Below are 20,204 nucleotides of genomic sequence, written 5' to 3'. Positions count from 1 at the left end.
TCATAAATTAAAATGGAAATGGAGAACATAAAACTAGGAAAAATGGAAAAACTAAATAATAAAAGATATTTGAATATAAAAATTATTTTTAATCATTTGCAAATTTATTAAAATAGAGAATGCTTAGGTAATAAAGAGGTATGAATAAATTTGTAATTGTATTATGGAGATGCTACACTTCCCCCAAATATACAAAGGGAAGGAATATATTTTCTCGTATTCATTTGAATCCGGTGGATAGGAACCGGTTCTCATGAATATGAAAAAACTATGTCTAGCATCATATTATATCCAGTTTTCTACGAATATAGAAATGTACAATCATAAGATTAAAACTAGTTTTTTTAGCCGGTGCCTTCGGCACCACAGGGCTAAAAAAACTAGTTTTAATCTTATAATTGTACATTCTATATCCGCGGAAAGCCGTTTATAATACGATACGAGAAATAACTATTAACATCTTTTAACCTAACCTAAGGCTAAAGATAGAAAGATTAGTATTGTTAAAACTTTAGGGTATAGTCCCTTTCGTGGCAACGCAACGTAAGGGGAGATTCTTCGTTTTTTTCACAGTATATAGCTTATCTCCTATTTCTAGCTCCTGCAGGGGCTCTAACCCTGCGAGGTCAATTGCCTAACCCTGCGGGACAATCACCTAACCTAACTTAACCTAAAATAACCTTTCAAAAGCTGCTGTGAAAATACGACGAAACCCGCAACTTTATTTCCTTTACATGACCAGAAGCTTCTCTACAATTTAAACTAAGTAACGTCCGTCTCTCACACTAGAATAACCCTAGGATTACATTTTTCAAAAATCAAATAAATAGTGCATTTATTTCAATAAAATTTTAAAAATCTATTAAAAGTAATAAATCAAGAGTTTAAAATGGTCATACAGACTTTTGAGCTGATAACGAATTTTAAAAGCAAGGTTTTAGGTAAATAGAATGTTTTTTTTTTTTAAAGTAGCTTATTTCTAGATTAAAACTTTTGTAGAAAAGTTTAAACACTGTTGTTTGGTGGGGAGGGTGGGGACATTGGGATTTTTATCATAATAGTCCCCAAAGATTTACTCAACACTTTCTTACTCGTTGGTTCAACAACTTTGGGGACTTTTATTATATTTTGATTGATTTGTTCATAAAGTTGAGTGTCCAAACGTTTTAACCACAAATTGTAATTCAAATAATGAAATTTTGTATTTAATCATTGAGGCTGTACATTAATTTATCAGCCATTGTCTTATCCCTTTACATCCCTGTTCAGTTGGTTTAAATTGTAGGTGCTGTCCATTTGGATATGATAAGAAAATTGGCGATAAAATAAGATTGCAATGATTACAAATTAACAAAATTATCAATTATGTGGGTTTTAATTAATGGTTGAAAAGTTTAGACAATGCTAGATTGTACAAACAAATTAAGTCACAAAAGTTGTTTAATCCAACAAAAGTGTTGAAAATTAATTGGGACCAGTATAATTTACAGTCCAATGTCTCCTCCCTCCAAATTTAATCTTTAAAGTTCACGGATTTTTCAATCTATATTTGACGGATTTTTTTTACATGTTTAATAATAAAATATTCTCATCAAATTTAATGTTTAGGTAAAAAACAAGGATGACAACATCAACATAAGTGAAATTAGACAGACAGACAGACGGACAAATTAATGATAATATCAAATAATTACTTCAAAGTCTTTTTTTTTTGTAAAAATATCTTGATTTTTAAACCTTTTTCAATAACAAATTTTCTTTGATAAAATTATCCGATTGATCAGATTTTTGGAATCCTGAATTTTAGAACAACTAAGTACAATGCTATAAGCGAAGTTTTAAATCAAGTCCTAAAAATGTATGTCCTTAAACTATATTCTGTATTTAAGCAGTTTTAACATATTTACTTACAATTTTGTTTCGACTTTCAACTTACACTCTACAAGTGTTAATGTTAGTTTGGCCCATTAATTTTGAGCTTCAATTTTAAGGATAAAAAGCTTGCTTAAATGAAAAATTATTTCTTAAAGTCATATCAAATCTAGATCTATATAAACAAACTAGCGACTTCGCCCCCCTAGAGGGCTCTAGGGGCACTTGAGATTGTAGAGGGTGAAATTTGACCCCCCGTCCTCCCAATTTTTGTCTAATTTTAAAAAACAGCATAAGTAAAAAATAACAAGGATGACAACATCAATAAATGCGAAGCTCTGAAATCAAGAAGAGAGATGACATTAGGCTGTTTATTATGTGGTATCCGCCTAGGGTAAATGGCAGACACCAGAGTTCGAATAAAGACTACGGCAGTGTGAACAGACGTGGACACCTTACTATAGAGAAGCTACGCTTCTCTAGCTTTCACTAGACAAGAATCAACATCTATTTCAGTTGTCACTTTATTGAAGGTTTAAAGGATACTAAAGCTATATACAACAAACAATAACTACATGGATAGGAATAAATGATCATAACATAAAAGCATTATAATACATATACAATAGTCAGTTTGGGCAATCATGATTCCCCATCCCTGGAAAGGGTGGGGGGAATTAAGAATACAGTTAACCATAATATAAATACATATGGATTAGGAATAAAGATAGTTAAAGATAAATCATACAGTAAAACATAGATAATTGCAATGGTTAGGTAGATGGCTATCCCTGTCTGGGGCAGGCAGGATAGCCCATGGAGCAGCACAATAGGTAGATAAGCATAGAGGGGTTGAGTGGTAGGTCTGGGTACTAAAGAGGGAAGGTTTGATGATTACTTGTGACAACAACAGTCTGTGTGGGGGTGATTCTATCAGGTGAGGGCAGGTTTAGATCCTTTATCCTCAGGGTTGAGGTGGTGCTGATAACTTGGTGGTTGAAGGGGAAGGTTCCGGTGCTTAAGATGGGAGAGGGAGGGGTAACACCCCTCCCTCCATTTGCAGGACAACTGAGAGATGAAATCAGTACCGTTATCTGACATATTTTCAGGTGGCTTTATAATTGTAGAATAACAGGATTTAGCTAGGTGCGTAGCATCACTATAATGTCTTGGTTTCTGCATGGTCCAGAGCTGCCGCATACCACAATTACAATAGTCCCCAAAGTTGGATTATTAACTTTGGAGACTTTTAATAAATTCTTATTGGTTGGTTCATAAGTTGAGTGTCCAAATGTTTCAACCACTAATTGAAAATGCACAGAAGGGGTAATTTTGTGTATTTTGTACATCAATTTATCGGTCATTGTCTTATCACTTAAGATCCCTACCCTGAAATAGGAGGACAAACGCTTGTAGAGTTTCAGAACTGAATAAATGTAGAAAATTGTAAGTAACTGCTTAAATCTTTGTATAAGAGTAAAACACTAGAGGGAGAAAGGGTTAAATAACTGTATCTCCCTATCGCAACCGCCTTGTGCAACTTTTCTATTGGGTCATTGAAAATCAACCAATGCAATGGTGTCGCCTTTATTAACACAGTTAAGTAAAAGAAAATAATCTAGAAGCAGCCGAAAGTTAGAAAGGAAAGGAGGTAGTTGTCTGTATATACATCTATACTATAGATCTGTTATCTTTCTAATAAAGTAACAGGATGTTTGAATGCATGTTTGTATGTTCTTGCTAACCGCTGAACCAATCAGATTCTCCTGAACAGGGTAGCTTCTCATAGGTCCCTAGAAGGTTTATAACTATTTTGGGGGAGGGTATTGCCACCCTCCCAAGAAAAATCACAAAAAAATAAAAAACAAAAATTTCCGCAGAGACTTCAACGCAACATAGACAATTAATTTATCAAATTATATATTTGAAATAAAAGATATACATTTTAAAGTGCCACTAGAGGCCTCTAGGGGGCGTAGCCGCTAGTAAAGGATAAACAAAGGACATACTTACTTTTAGGCCCTAAATGATGAACTGGATCATATAAAAAGTTGTTGTCATAAAAGCTAAAAATCTGCATATTTTAAATAGACCGCACATACATTCAGGTAATGAGTAGATAGTTGCTATGTTTACTTAACTGTTAAAGGAATCATCATGCAATGTTTAAAATCGATTTAACAACTCTAACATGTCTAAATTAATGAAATTAGCTGACTGTTATGGAACGACCCTAATCAAAATTAAGCTTTGCTGTTAAAAATTTGTTTGAGGGTGCGTTTATTTTTCTTTTAGGGTAGGAGTTGCCCCCCACCCCATTTTTATTTTTTTTGGGGGGTGGCTATTTTTTTCCAGGGCAATTTCAATTTGGATGACCTTTGATAGGAAAACCATATCGGTTTAGCAAGATCCTTTGGTAGACACACACACATGCAGATTTACTTTATAAGGATAAAAAAATTAACTTTTTTATATTGTAATACTTATAATTTAGTTACAGGATGTCTGTCTGTTTGTCTATCTTCTGTTTGTACCAACAGATCTTGTTAACCGCTGAACCGATCGGGTTCTCCTTCACATAGGTCCTATAGAGAGTTTATAACTATTTTGGGGAAGGGTATTGCTAAGAAAAAAAATTCCCCCCCCCCTACAAAAAAAATTCCCCACTCCCCACTCCTAAAGGCCTGTGAGGGCGTAGCCGTTAGTGTTTTTTATATTGAGGAATTTAATTCAGTGAATTACACTTTTTTGTAATTTTGTAAATTACACAAATTTTCATGGGTGGCACTGAACATAGTACAAACTTGAAAATACAGGGATCTAAAGGGATAAGACAATGGTGGATAAATTGATGTACATCCCCAATGATGATACACAAAACAATTCCTTATGTAGATTACAATGAGTGTTCTAAACTTGATGAACCAACTAATCAAAATTAAATAAAAGTCCCCAAAGTTTTTAAGCTAATAAATAAGAAAACTTTATTATAAAACTTTGGGGACTAGTATAATAAATAGCCCAAAGTCCCCTCCCTCCCTGGGAAAAATACTTAATTATCAAGGTCGACAAGATTCTACACACACTCATACAAACTCACACACACATACACACACATACACCCACATAAACATACACACACATACACACACACACACAGACACACACAAACCCACAAACACACACACACACACAATTTAAACCATTTAAAGCGCTTTAGTTACTTTTAGACTTTTGATAAGTTAACATGAATAAACTAAGCTTAGTGAGTTAACAAAAATTTAGTAGCAAAACTGCTCTGTAACACAGTGTGTGTCTGTATGTCTAATCAGAGAGGGACGGAACAATGGGGTGTTTTTTACACTAGTCCCCAAAGTTTTATAATAACATTTTCTTATTTATTGGGGACTATAGTAAGTTTTCATAGGTTGATTCATTAAGTTGAGTGTTCACAAGATTCAACAATTAATTGTAATCTATATATAGGGGAAATTTTGTTTATCATTATTGGGGATGTACATCAATTTATTTGCCATTGTCTTATCCCTTTAGATATCTGCCCTTGTATGATATTGGTAATATATTTTTAGGTTTGTTTTATGTTGTATGTGGGTTGCAGCTTTTCAAGATCGTTTTCTAACCTAGGTATGTTTCTAAACTGATTAATATCTGGTTGATTAGAACTGGTTCTCAGGCATACTGAAAAATTATGTAAAGTATCGTATTATAACCAGTTTTCTACTAATATACAATGTACAATGTATCCATAATTAAGGACAGTTCGGTTAGATAACAGTAAGCTTTTTTCTTTAATTTAGTCAGATTAGAATTGTCCTATCAATTAAAACTTGGCATGGTGATTCCTGTGTTAGGTAGGTACGATTTGGAAAGAGTAACAACTTTAAAATTGATAACAAAATGTCCTTATGTTCATTTAAAACATGTGGATATTTAAGACTAAACTTTTATATCTTATGAATATCTGATTTTTGGAAAACTGATTCATATAAAATCTCTATAATGTCTTAAGCAGTATCCTGTATTTAATCAGTTTTACAACAAATTTAATTATAATTTTGTTTAGACTTATGCATCTATATTCTGCTTATTCAGTTTTGACACTCTTCAGTGTTAAAGGAAGCCTGCAAGAAATACCACGCTTTAACAGCTGAAAGACTGCCACAAGTAGACTCAATTCCCCAAATTTGAAGCCTTCAGCTTCTTTAACAAAAAAGTTCTAGGCATTTTAAAATGACATTTTATGTACAATGAAAATTTTGAAAGAATTACAGTGCTAATGTTAAAAATTTTGAAATTAAACTACGTGGCCTAGAAACAAAATTATAAGCTTATTTTTGTCATAAATTTAGGCAACCAGTAACTAATTATATTTTTACAATAAAATTAACCATTTTAATAGTCAAAATTAAGTTTAACTTGCATTGTACCGAGTGTACTGTAGCCAATCAGAAGGCTGAATCAGCTAAGCAACCAATCACAGCTGAGCTTGTATCAGTTTCCCCCTTTGTTTCCGCTATGATTTTTGTTTAAAAATGCAATTTAAATCAAATTTTTTCATGGATTTTGACTATGAGATGTGGTGTTTTTATTGTAAAAATGTAATCAGTTACTGGCAATCTAAGTTTCTGACAAAGATAAAGTCATAATTTTGTGTCTAGACGACATAATTTAATATTGTTTTTTCTTTTATAAGCATTGGTAATCTTTCAAAATTTTCATTGTACATAAAATGCTATTTTGAAATGCCTAGAACTTTTTTGTTATTGAAGCTGAAGGCTTTAAACTTGGGGTATTGGGTCTACTTGTGGCAGTCTTTCAGCAGTTAAAGCGTGGTATTGCTTGCAGGCGTCCTTTAATGTTGGTTTGTTTGCTTTGCTTTGCTTTTATGGATGTTGTCATCCTTATTTATTTATAAATTACAGATCAGTTTGTTCAGATTTATTAAAAGCAATAATTTTTTATGTGATATAATTATTATATTCATTTGATTTTTAGAAAACTGATTAATATTACAACAAGGTATAAAGTCAATTAAAAATCAATTTGTTCAGATTTACTAGAAGCAATAAATTTTTATGTGATATAATATAATTTGATTTTTGGAAAACTGATTCCTATTACCACAAGGTAAATGTCAATTGACAAATATTTATTTTTAGATTTATTAGAGGCAGTAGAAACAGGATCTACTGGTGAAGTTATTAAGTTATTGGATGCTGGAGTCAATATTGAAGAGAAAAATTATTATGGTGGTATTTAATCATTGGATTCCTTTAAAGGTATAAGACAATGACTGATAAATTGATGTACATACCCAACCATGATGCACGATTATCCCTTAGTAGATTAAAATTAGTATTTGAAACGTTTGGACACTCAACTTTATGATCCAACCAATCAAAATTTACTATAGTCCCCAAAGTTGTGAAGCCAACAAATGAGAAAATGTTATCATAAGACTAGTGTAATAAACAGCCCATTGCCCCCCCCCCCTCCATCTCTCTCTCTCTCTCTCTCCCTCTTTCTCTCTGGGATTGATTAGTATAATACAAAAACACATAAATTTCTAGACATATTTTTAAAAACAATTTGTTCTGTATTTAAGAAGCTCTTTATATTGCCTATAACATTAAAAGAGGATAAAATTGAAAATTTTTTGCCGATGTTTGTCAAATCACATTATCCTCATAATAAAGTTACAGGATGTGTGTTTGTCTATCTGTTTGTTTGTACCAAAGGATCTCGCTATCCACTGAACCGATCGGGTTCTTCTTAACAAGGTAGCTTCTCATAAGTCCCGGAAAGATTTATAAATATTATAACCACCACCCTCCCAAGAGAAACCACAAAAATTTGATTCTTTTTTTACACAGAGACAATGCAATATAGAAAGGTTACATATTATTTTTAAAAAAATACCTTCTCATAGGTTGATAACTATTTGGGGGGAGGGTACCACCACCATCCCTAGAGAAATCACCTTTTTTATATAGAAATAAAAAAATGGGTTATAAAATTCAGCTCCCACCTTTTCAAGTGCCTCTAGGGGCACTAGTATGCACTATAAAGGGCTTTGTATACGAGAATAAATATCAGAAATATAATTTTCTAGGTGCTACAAGTCTTATCATTGCAGCTCAGAAAGGAAATTTGGAAGTAGTGAAGTTACTTTTGCAGAGAGAAGCAAATGTCAATGCAAATTACAACTATGGTATATTCTAAATCAGCTTTTACCAACAACAAAATTAATTAGAAAAAAAATCATGTAACCTATGCAAAATTTCAGCTGTTGTTGAGGGTCAACACATAGTAGAGCTTACAACCTCTACATCTGCCCTCCCAATATTATATTAGACTAATTTTGCTTCTAGGTTATACCTTATATTGGTTATCCTTGGTTTCCTTTTGGACCTTTCTTCTACCAATTTTATCGTAAGGGGAGGCCTTTTAGAATCATGACATTTTTTGCCAACAATTTAAATTAAAACAAAGGTTTCATTAAGAAATATTTTTAGGAAACACTCCATTGATTCTTGCTGCTAAGAATGGACATGAAGATATTGTTGAAGAGCTAATACAACATGGAGCTCATGTTAATGATAAGAATGTAGATGGTGAGTTTATAGGCTAAAGTACTTAATTTAATAACCATAGTAAAAAAATATTTTTCTACCAACTGATGCTTGATTTCGTTGTTTCTTATAATCTATCAACCATCTATTCTATCATTTAAAGTAGTAGGTTTTTTTTTGATTTTGATAAATAATAAATCCTTTGTGTTTTCCATTTACATAGTTCCAGAGCTGGATAATTACAAACATTTATACAGCAGTGGCATCGTTGTGAATTAAAGATCCAGCTCTGGAGTGGGTTTGTGCTGTTTATCTTATTTCCCTACACCTTTTATAAATGCCAGGTGCACAGTTACTAGTACTAAATTAAGTATCATGTATGAATAAATTTTATTGCCTTTGTCATTAAACCATTTGACGCTTCCAATTCAACAGAAAAATTTATTAGCAAAAACCTTATTTTGAAATCATAACAATTACTACAAAGATTTAAGCAATTGTGTTATTGTAAAGGATGGACTCCCTTGATGGCAGCTGCTCGTGAAGGACATGGAGAAATTGTAAAGAACCTCATCAACCTTGGAGCTTATGTAAATGATAAGAATAAATTAGGTAAGTTTTTTTGTCCAATATAATATCGTGTTGATTATTTTCTATATTTTTCTTAGTCTTACCATTTGAGTAAAAAAATAGAGGAGGATGGAGTTCAATGTTTCCCTGTTCAAACTTTCAATTAAGAAATCAACCAATAACATTGGGAATATTAACACAGCCAAGTTGCTACAAAAGAGCAGAAAGCTATTTGTTAGCAGACAAAAAAGGTCCTAAACAGAAATGTGTCATATATCATTATATCTTCATGGAGCTGATTTGAATTTAAAAGATATCACTGGCTAGGTACACAATGATATTATTAAAAATTATTTTCATCTATAGGCCTTTTTCTTAAAATGTCTCTTTCAGGGTAAAGAAATACAATATTTTCATACTTGTTCATATAGGTCTTCAAAACCATCAAATTTTAAAGTGTACATTTATGTCTAGGAATGACTAGTCTTATTTTGGCAGCGAAGAATGGAAACACTGACGTGGTGAAAATATTGTTAGAACATGGAGCTGATATTAGCGCAAAGGACAATAATGGTACATTAGTAGTTTATACACCCAACTTTCTATTCATCTATATATGCATGTACTCATCTATCTATCTATTTACAATATATCTATCCATCAATGTAATTGTCTCACTATTACATCACAATTCTATGCATTTGAAATTCTAAAACATATAATTCAAACTGTTATATTTTTTCTCTGTAAACTGGACAATGACATTCTTATTTTTTTGTCTAGGCAGGAACAGTCTAATCCATGCTGCGAGCAAGGGAAGAACTGATGTGGTTAAAATACTGTTGGAACATGGAGCTAATGTTAATTCAAAGGATATTGAAGGTTAGTTTTTTAATAGCATTTTAGATTTTAATAAAATTCTTACATCATAAAAACGTGGTACGAGGAGAGGAGGAGTGGGAAAGAAATCCCCTAAAAAAGAGATAGATAATCCTTTGTTTTATCATTTTTTATCTTTCCAAAGATGAGCAGGTTATCTAGGACGATAACTATCAATTTTAAATTATCCAGTATATTTATGCCTAGGAATGACCAGTCTTATTTGGGCAGTAATGTTTAAATCCACTGATGTTGTGAAGATTCTACTAGAACATGGAGCAGATATCAAGTCAAAGAATAAAGCAGGTTAGTTACTTATTTATGTATTCTAGGTGGAGAACTAAAGATGGATTTATTAAATACCTAGTGACCATGGTGGCACTGTTGAAGATAAAGTCCATCCCTAGGTTGGAGTTGTTTTCTAACTGATCCAACAGTACAGTTTCCCAGATAATTAGCAACAGTACCTTCAATAGGCATTGTGTAGGAGAAATTAAAACTTAGTCTGAAGTGTATGATTGAAGATAGGTGTCTGGTGAACATAGTATTTCAGACATTGGCACCAGAGTTACCTGCAGCCTTGAGGATTGTCCTAGGACAAACGCAGGAGTCCCAAATGTCAGAGTGGACACTTAACCTAACCTATTTTAGACCATATAATAGATTTTTTCAATGTCAAACCCCTGTGGGGGGTCTTTTTGTACATTCATTTCTTATCCTAACCTAATCTGTATAGAAATACTTAATTAAATTAATATTTTATCACTCCTGCGATTGTCCACTCCGAGGTTTGGGACTCCTGCGTTCTTCCTAGAACCTTGTGGATCAGTACCAGGAGGAATTATATATATTTCCCGTAACACTTAAAAACTGATTAATATCCTGTGGATAAAAACTGGTTTTCAGCCATACTGAAAAATTATGTCTAGCATGGTTTCAAATATATCCAGTTTTTTACCAATATGAAGATGTATATTGTATAATTATGAGATTAAAACCCATTTTATGAGCACATGCATTTGGCATCTCGGGGCTACGGAACCTGATTTAAATCTTATAATTGTACATTTTATATCTGCAGAAAGCTGTTTATAATATGATGCAAGAAGTAACTATTTTGTCTAGGAATGACAAGTCTTGTTTTGGCAGCAAGAGATGAAAACATTGATGCATTAAAAATTTTAATAGAACATGGAGAAGATATCATTTCAAAAAATACTGCTGGTTAGTTGCATATTTATTAGTGGATGAAGCTACTCTGTACATTAAAATGTTTGTCTGTCTGTTAGAAACAATTTATTTACAATGTTAATTTCTCTGTTTGTAAATAGTTTCTGTATTTATATTTATTCTATTCCCTACTTTGGGATACTTTTCATTATCAATCTATTTATCATTTTTTAAATTTGTTTCCAAGATAAATTTTGTTTAGATTTATTAGAAGCAGCAGAAAGTGGATCTACTGGTCTTGTAAAGAAGTTATTGGATGCTGGAGTCAATATTGAAGAGAAAAACTATAGAGGTAGGCAAGAATGTCGTCCAAGCTTTTTATTATAAAAGGGGTAAAACATCTGGATTTTTTAATCCAAAAAAAATTTACATTTTGATTGTGGGGGAAAAGCAATTTGTACCCCCCCCCCCCCCCACCCGTACATTACTTTAGTGGTGGGGGTAAAAATAAAAGTTTTTAGTTTAAAATAAACCTTATTTTTTTCAAACTAAGGACATTAAACCATGGCCCTAAGTGGGCAAAACAAATTTGGGGGAAATGCCTAAATTAATTCAGATATATGTATTAGTAACCAAAGTACATATGTTTTCTCTAAATTTATTGGTTTTATAAATTGAAGTAGTTATACAAGCTAATAATTAAGTTTGTTTAAGTTTTATTAAAGAGGCTAAGCACAAAAAAATTCTCATCTGATTATCAAACCTTAACACCATCTCATTTATAACGTCTCAAATAGAGGATAAAACAGTAAAAGACAGCTTTCTCTGCATTAAATAAAACCATAATAGTTAAAAAAATCCCTAGAAACAATAAAATATTAAAAAATGATCAGATTTTCTGTGGTTTTCCATTTTATCTTTGCTAAAAGTAGCTAAATAAAATCATAGCTCCTTAATATTTTTGTCAAGAGGACTCTTTTTGTTGGATAGCTACTGGTTCTTAGAAATTGTGTTTCTATTCAGTTTTTCAGTTTTTTGATGCTCAATCCCTTTAAGATAATTTTAACTGAAATAAAATATATGTTTAGGTGCTACAAGTCTTATCATTGCAGCTGAGAAAGGGAATTTAGAAATAGTAAAACTACTTCTACAACATGAAGCAGATATCAATGCTAATTACAATTATGGTATGTTCTAAATAATATCTTAATAGTTATTTCTTACATTGTATTATGAATACCATTCTGCAAATATAAAATGTATAATTTGGCATTATGGAGCTAAAAAAATGGTTTTAATCTTATTATTGTACATTTTTATATCAATAGAAAACTGGATTTAATATGATGCTATACATAATTTTCCAGTATGAAAACCCATTCTAATACACTGGATATTAATCCATTTCAAAGCAATACAGGAAACATTATTTAGCTATTAAACAGGAAGGATGAGGACAAATGGCTGTCTATTGCACTAGTCCCCAAAGTTTTGTTAGAGGAATAATTAGGTATTGTTGGTGTTATGACATCATTTAGTCACATTTTATGTTGGGTAAATGTTAATGATTGCCCTGCTGAGTCTAAAAAATGGAGAAAAGCTGCTGTGAATATAAAATAAAACACATGTTAAGAAACTGACAATACCCAATTATTCTTCTTGTAACTCATAAACTGAAATCCATATCTTATATACATTTTTAGGAAATACTCCATTGATTCTTGCTGCTAAGAATGGACATGAAGATATTGTTGAAGAGCTAATACAGCATGGAGCTCATGTTAATGATAAGAATGAAGATGGTAAGTTTGAAGATTAACCCTTAATGGTCAGGCCCCTTTCTGCACCTTAATCGGTCAGTAGGGGCGTTCAACACCCCCTTTATTATCTCAGGTCCTATTAGAGCTAGGAGCTAAAAGTTTTTTTTTGCATGTTTCCTGTTTGATAATAAATTTCTGACTATAAGTGTGTGAAGTTAAATTTCGCTTCCTGTACTCTTTTATTTCACAACCTTTGTTTTAATTTGAAGTCAAAAATTGCGGTCACAGGAGCCTTTTAAAGATTTCTGGAGACTAGAGAATATTTTAGTATTTTATTAGCATAAATTGCTTTGCTCAAGTCAAAAAATATTTTTGCTCTTTTCCTGGATGATCCTGCCAGGTTTGATGTCATCCTGTGCCCGCTAGGATGGAGATAATCAAAAAATTCCAACTTTTAGTTATGTCTTATACCCATATTTAAAAGTTCACTCAGTTATGGCCCTCTATCTTTAACACACAGAAATTGAGATAAAAAATATAGTAAATTAAAAATAGTCATAATAATTACTGAAAATGCCCTGAAAATTTTGTATCTCTATAAAGGATGGACTCCATTAATGGTAACTGCTCGTGAAGGACATTTGGCAATTGTAAAGATCCTTATCAACCATGGAGCTAATGTGAATGATAAGAATATGGCAGGTAAGTTTTTTCCAGTATGGCTTTGAAACTGATTAATATCTGCTGGATTAGAAACAGTTCCAAGCCATACTGAAAAATCATGTATCGTATCGTATTATATCCAGTTTTCTATGAATATAAAAATGTACAATCATAATATTAAAACCTTTTTTTATTAGCCTGTACCTACGGCGTCTCATAACTAACAAAACTGGTTTTAATATCAAAATTGTACATTTTTATATTTGCGAAAAGCTTTTTATAATAGGATACAAGAAACAACTATATTGTTAACTTTTATCCTAATGTATAATATTGAAATGTTCATAAGTTTTAGTTTTCAAAAATATAATATTTGTTTATCTTATTGTATTATAAACATCTTGGATATAAAAATGTTCTTAACAAAGGGATTTGATAAACTGGTCTTAATCTTATGACTGTACATTTTTATTTTGTAGAAAACTAGATATAATGCAATAGGACACAGGATTTTTCAGTATGGCTCAGAACTGGTTCAAATCAAGCGGATATTAATTGGTTCAAAGATATTTCTAAATATGTGCCTATTCAGGTGTGCAACATTATTAGTTAGAGTAGGGGAAATGTCTTGGCCCATAAACTGGTGCAACAAATTACCATGTACATTTAGAACTTCTCTGACAAAAAGGAGACATTTGGCTCCCATTAGTTATCCTTGGTTGTTGGACCTGGCATTTGAGCACAATATATTTTAAATATAATCTTTTGGAATTTAGGATGGACAAGTCTTATGTATGCAGCAGATAATGGAAACACTGATGTAGTAAAGTTTTTATTAGAAAATAAAGCTGATATTAATGCCATGGATGATTATGGTAAGATTTTAAAAAATGCCACGTCTCCTGGTCATAAGCGGTCATGCCTCAGGTTGTAAGGGTGATGCAAATTTCAGATCTTAGTTTTTGTGATTTGAGAAGAATTTATCTTTATGGCGTATTAAATAATCTTGCAAGCATTGCTTTTATCTTTTAGAAAAAAAATAGTAAATCAAATACGAAAACAGAGATCTGAAATTTGCATCACCCTTCCAACTTATCGCATGACTGCGTATGACTGGGAGAGGTGGCATTATTTTGTCCACTATCCAAAATAGGGTTATACTTAGTGATTGGGGAGGGTGTAATTGAGATTTGTTGAAGGGATAAATAGGTACTAAAATTAATAAGATAAAAAAATTATATATTAACTAAATTAAAATGTGACTATGCAGTATATTTTAACACTCTAGCAATATTATCATAGAATAGTATATTATACAATTATATAGTAGCTTAGATTGTAAGACTAGTTAAGAATATGACAGTAATATTACAAAAACTTTTTTAGATTTTATCTTTAATATTTAGTTTGAATTGTGAGGGTTGATTAGGGTGAAATTAATTTCATTGTCTTACTCCTATATCTCTGCTCTTCTTATTAGATTAAAAAATTATGTTCTTTTGAATGAGCTTTATTGATTACACCCTTTTCTCTATTGTCTGTATTTCTTAAACTGAGCTGGATCTTTAAATTATTTTAGTGGTGAGATTGGGGTGAGCCAACTTTCGGCTCAATTGAAAATTTGGCTCACCCCGATCTGGCTCACCACTAAAATGATTTAAAGAACTAGCTCTGTACTCGGAACCAAAGAATATATAATGTAACTAATATAGTTATATAACACAGAAACAGTCAGTCTACTTCTAGACTATGGAGCCGATGTCAACCATAAAGCTCATAATGGTTAGTTACAATATAATATTATTAAACTATATTTATATATTGTATATTTAGTATATTATATTTATCTTTATCTTTATATCCATTTATCTGTATACCTCTCTCTGTATATCTATAACTGTACTCTGAACTAAAGAATATATAATGTAACTGATACATTTATATCTAGGATGGACAAGTCTTATGAGGGCAGCAGAGGATGGAAACACAGAAGTAGTCAAACTACTTCTACAACATGGAGCCAATGTGAATTATAAAGCAAATGATGGTTAGTTATATAATATTATTTTACTATATAGTATATCTTTAGTATATTCTATCCAGCTATCTATTTATCCAATTATCTATCTATCTATCTATTATTATACCTCTCTCTGTATATCTAACTATACTCTGTACTAGAGAATATATAATGAACTAATATATATTCATATCTAGGTAAGACAAGTCTTCATCTTGCAGTAAGGAATGGACACACAGAAACAGTCAGACTACTTCTAGAACATCAAGCTGATGTCAACTATAAAGATAATGATGGTTAGTTAAACAATATTATTATAATATATTTGTATGTTTAGTATATTCTATCTATCTATAGTCTAAATATCTATCTCTGTACAGTGTACACCTCTCTCTGTATATCTATAACTGTCCTCTGAACTAAAGAATATACAATGTAACTAATACATTTATATCTAGGATGTACAAGTCTTATGAGGGCAGCACTGGGTGGAAACACAGAAATAGTCAGAATACTTTTAGAATATGGAGTTGATGTCAACATTAAAGATAATGATGGTTAGTTACATAGTATTATTCTACTATATAGTATATCTTTAGTATATTCTATTTATCTATCTATATATCCATTTATCTATATATCTATCTGTACATCTGTCTCTGTATATATATAACTATACTCTGAACTAAAGAATAATGTATCTAATATATTTATACCTAGGAGCTACCAGTCTTATTGTTGCAGCAAGCAGTGGAAAAACAGAAGTAGTCAGAATACTTCTAGAATATGGAGCCGATGTCAACATTAAAGATAATGATGGTTAGTTACATAGTATTTTTTTAATATATAGTATATCTTTAGTATATTTTATCTAACTATCTATATATTCATTTACATATCTATCTATTTCTGTATACCACTCTCTGTATATCTGTAACTGTAATCTGAACTAAAGAATATGTAGGGTAACAAATATATTTATATCTAGGTTGGACATGTCTTATGCATGCAGCAGTTTTTGGAAACACAGAAATTGTCAGAATACTTCTAGAACATGGAGCTGATGTCAATAATAATGGTTAGTTACATAAAAATATTATGTAGATGCTACATCTAAGTTTCAACTAAATTGAACATGTGTACACTTCTTTTGATTAAAAGCTATGCTCCAAATATAGGAGAAGTCTTAATATGTATATTCATAATGTTATGACATACGCACACTCACCTTGACACGCAAACATCATCTCATTAGATTGGATTTACACTCTAATTACCAAGATGAAAGTCATATCCATCAAAGCCAAGAAATAGGCAGTTTTCAAGCCTTTTCAGGCCTATTTTTTAAGCAATATACTTGCATATATGGACCATGTAGGCACATCTAATGTAATTTATCATTGTTATATATCTATATCTGATTATATATCTATTGTATATTATCTATTTGATTACAATTATGTAAAAGCCATATTTAAGCCCCTTTTTCCATATAACTTTCTTGTCCAAACAGCCAAAGACATTTTATGCTTATGCTAACATACAAACACAGTCTTGGAACAGACAACCCTCAAAACCAATTATTTTAGTTTTCTTTATAGCTTGTAAAAGTCTCAAAGCTTTAGTTAATAAATAACTCTGTAACCTTTTGGTTCTTCTCTCCTTCCTGGCTTAAAAGGTAATATGGCTTTGTTTATTTAGCATGCATTGTTTAGTTTAAATTTAGGTATCTTTGTACTTTGTACTTGGCATGAACTGTGCATTAAGATATATAAGTTTTCAGGAATTTTAATGTTAGGGGGAAATTTGAAATCTGCATCAAATTTTAAGGATTTTTTATAAAATTCGTTTTGTGTATAATTCTTTATCTAAAAGCGGAAATGCATTTTAAGTTAATTAATTTTGACCAATAGGATAGGTGGATATTAAACTACCTGCGCTCTAATTGGTTGAATGATGTACGCCATCAAATCAGAGTGCAGATTTTTTAAATCCACCAATCACAGATGCCAAAATTGATTAACTTAAATTGCATTTCCGCTTTTAGATAAAGAATTATAGAAAAAACGAATTTTATAAAAAATCCTTAAAATTTGATGCAGATTTCAAATCTCCCCCTAACTTTAAAATTCCGGAAAACTTATATATCTTACAGTGCATATGACTTATGTCAGAGGCCCAACTATATGCACAGCTATGACTTGGACTTAGGCACTTCTCATCCTACACTACTTAAACCTCTTTCACTATTATATTTGTAGTAACTCTGAGATATACTTAAATCTACTATTGCTATCGTGTAACTTTAAATATATGCCTGATTTAACTGTAAATACAACAAATTATGTAAATTGTTTTCTTTCTTTACTGTACTTATACCATACAGATCAAACACCAAAACCAACCTTTATTTTTATACCAAAGCACTATAATACTTCGCGTGGGTATTTATGAGTTTGCCACAGATTCATAAATATGTATTATATTGTGAGAATAAAGCACAGAGCATTCTACATTGAAACTGATGTTGAGAATACTTGTGGGTATTTATTGAAGTTTTATAATTTTAAGCAGTACTCATGGGAGAGCATCAGCCAAATACCAGCCTTTGGCCAAGCGCCCTATTAGCACTACCAATTATACTATATAGTGTATCTTTAGAATATTCTATCTATTTCTGTATATCTCTAATTCTACTCTGAGCTAATGTAACTAATATATGTATATCTAGGTGAGTCAATTCTTATTCATGCAGTAAGGAGTGGAAACTTAGAAACAGTCAGACTACTTCTAAAACATGAAGCTGATGTCAACCATATAGATAATAGAGGTTAGTTGCATACAATTATACCACTTACAGGGCGTTTAAAAAAAAACTGCGTTTTCCGGTTTTGGGAAACAACCAGTAGGAATATGAAAAAAATGATTATAGGTCCATATTCTATGTATAAATGTACACCAGATTTGCTTAAGGTGTTTTTTAATATCTCTAAAAATACGGCTTTTCTGATAGGTACATGTAGGAGAAAAATGCTTGATGTTAAATTTGATATATCAATTTGATTGAAATAACTTGTAAATTTTTTAGAAAAAAGTTTTAAAATCCCATTAATAATATGGTAAATGGTTAAATGAAAGTGCATGTTTAATTTTTTGTCATTATTTCCCTTTTTTTTCTCTGAAAAACGCTTTTTAGATCCTTACAAATTGCAATATTTCTCGTTTCTCTTGGTTGAACAAACTTTAGGTGACTAACTCTTTATAGTATTTTAGATTATAACACAAAAATTAAAATACTTTTTATCTTTAGAAGTTATCTTTAAAAACAAAAAGTTACAGCAGTTTGTTTTATTTACTTAAAAGTGCAACCTACAAATTAATAGCTTAAATGTTGATGTATTTGATCCGTATTTGAAGGGGGGAGGGGTGGATTATAAATGTCCGTTAAATTGTTCACGAAGTTGGAAAAAAGTTGATATATGTCACTGATTAATGTTTTTTAAGAGTACTATTTTGAGAATTAAGTCTTAAATACTTCCCATTTAAAAATAAATCAAACTTAAAAAAAACGTATTTATTCCCTTGAAAACATCGTTGTATTTTGAGTTTTATTATACATATCTTAAAACCTATCAAAATCGACAAATAACAATTTTTTGTTGAAGTTTACTTGCAAATTTAGAGTAGAATAAATTCTTTTGTTACATACACATTAAACTAACCAAAAAAGTTTGTAATTTCTTTTTACGGGGAGATTAAACAATTTCTACCGATAATCGAAAAGATATTACCAAATATGTGTATAAGGTCAGCTGATTTATAGTTGTCGATTGTTCACAAACACCCTCATCCTATCTCAATATTTACTACTTGCTAAAAAAGCTTCATCATACTGCAGAGCTAAAAATACGATTAGGCCCCCACATAATTGGGGGATTTTAAAGTTTTTACTTTAGATAAAATCTATAAAAGATATTTAAAAGAAACAATCTTTAACCCTTACAGATCGGGCCCCTATTCCCACCTTAATAGTTAGGGGGGGGGTCATATTGACCCCCCCATCTATCTCGGCTTCTGTTACAGTTAGAGACATAAAAATTTTTTCTGGTGGTTCATGTGTATTTTGAAAGAAAATTACTTTTTCTAGTCATAGTGGTCAGACCACTCCTTAGCCGCTTTTTAGCGGCAAGCCGCTAAATATTAAAACAGCTGTAGAGCGGCCAATTTTGCAGCTAGGATGACCAAATTTTAGGACGAACTTTTATTTTTCATAACAAAAAAATTACTTTTTCAGATCATCGCCGAAAAATGGCAAATAATGGAAACCGCCATTTTCGGCGGTTACGGTGGTAAAACGGCGGTTGGCGGCGCCAATTAATATTTTTATCTGTTTACTGTTGCTCAAGGATTTACCAAAAAAAATTTTAGGCCTCTAGCTGTAATAGAAGCCACGATATTCATTATATATAAAATCGGTCATAAAGTCGGTCAGGGAGCGGTCAAACGGTCATAACACCACTTTTCTCAGAAGGTCATTGATATCTAAGTATTCACCAAAAAAATTTAGGTTTTTACCTTATAAATAAAAGTCATAATGTAGAAATTAAGATTTATTTAGAATTTTTTTTCTAAATTTGGTTCCACCTAACCGACTTTGAATTAAAAAGTCATGAAGTC

At 31.4% G+C, this 20,204-nt stretch overlaps 1 protein-coding gene across 2 annotated transcripts in view; it reads left to right on the top strand.

The window, feature by feature from the left end:
• Positions 1-5,090: 5,090 nt before the first annotated feature.
• LOC145307340 (uncharacterized) overlaps positions 5,091-20,204 on the top strand; it is a 28,384-nt gene continuing 13,270 nt past the window's right edge. For both annotated transcript variants that reach the window (XM_080149719.1, XM_080149718.1), the window contains exons 1-21: positions 5,091-5,137; positions 5,463-5,517; positions 7,053-7,142; positions 8,006-8,104; positions 8,409-8,507; positions 8,979-9,077; positions 9,510-9,608; positions 9,819-9,917; positions 10,122-10,220; positions 11,040-11,138; positions 11,347-11,436; positions 12,173-12,271; positions 12,788-12,886; positions 13,448-13,546; positions 14,284-14,382; positions 15,456-15,554; positions 15,725-15,823; positions 15,986-16,084; positions 16,248-16,346; positions 16,516-16,605; positions 18,259-18,357. In XM_080149719.1, coding sequence (XP_080005845.1) covers positions 5,120-5,137; positions 5,463-5,517; positions 7,053-7,142; positions 8,006-8,104; positions 8,409-8,507; positions 8,979-9,077; positions 9,510-9,608; positions 9,819-9,917; positions 10,122-10,220; positions 11,040-11,138; positions 11,347-11,436; positions 12,173-12,271; positions 12,788-12,886; positions 13,448-13,546; positions 14,284-14,382; positions 15,456-15,554; positions 15,725-15,823; positions 15,986-16,084; positions 16,248-16,346; positions 16,516-16,605; positions 18,259-18,357 — 1,927 coding nt within the window. In that variant the 5' untranslated portion in view covers positions 5,091-5,119. The remainder of the gene's footprint in view (positions 5,138-5,462; positions 5,518-7,052; positions 7,143-8,005; positions 8,105-8,408; positions 8,508-8,978; positions 9,078-9,509; positions 9,609-9,818; positions 9,918-10,121; positions 10,221-11,039; positions 11,139-11,346; positions 11,437-12,172; positions 12,272-12,787; positions 12,887-13,447; positions 13,547-14,283; positions 14,383-15,455; positions 15,555-15,724; positions 15,824-15,985; positions 16,085-16,247; positions 16,347-16,515; positions 16,606-18,258; positions 18,358-20,204) is intronic.

This window comes from Acartia tonsa, chromosome 15 (genome assembly GCF_053477335.1).
Source record: "Acartia tonsa isolate MP-2025a chromosome 15, ASM5347733v1, whole genome shotgun sequence".
Lineage (NCBI taxonomy): Eukaryota > Metazoa > Arthropoda > Copepoda > Calanoida > Acartiidae > Acartia > Acartia tonsa.
This window is presented reverse-complemented; position numbering and strand designations above follow the sequence as displayed.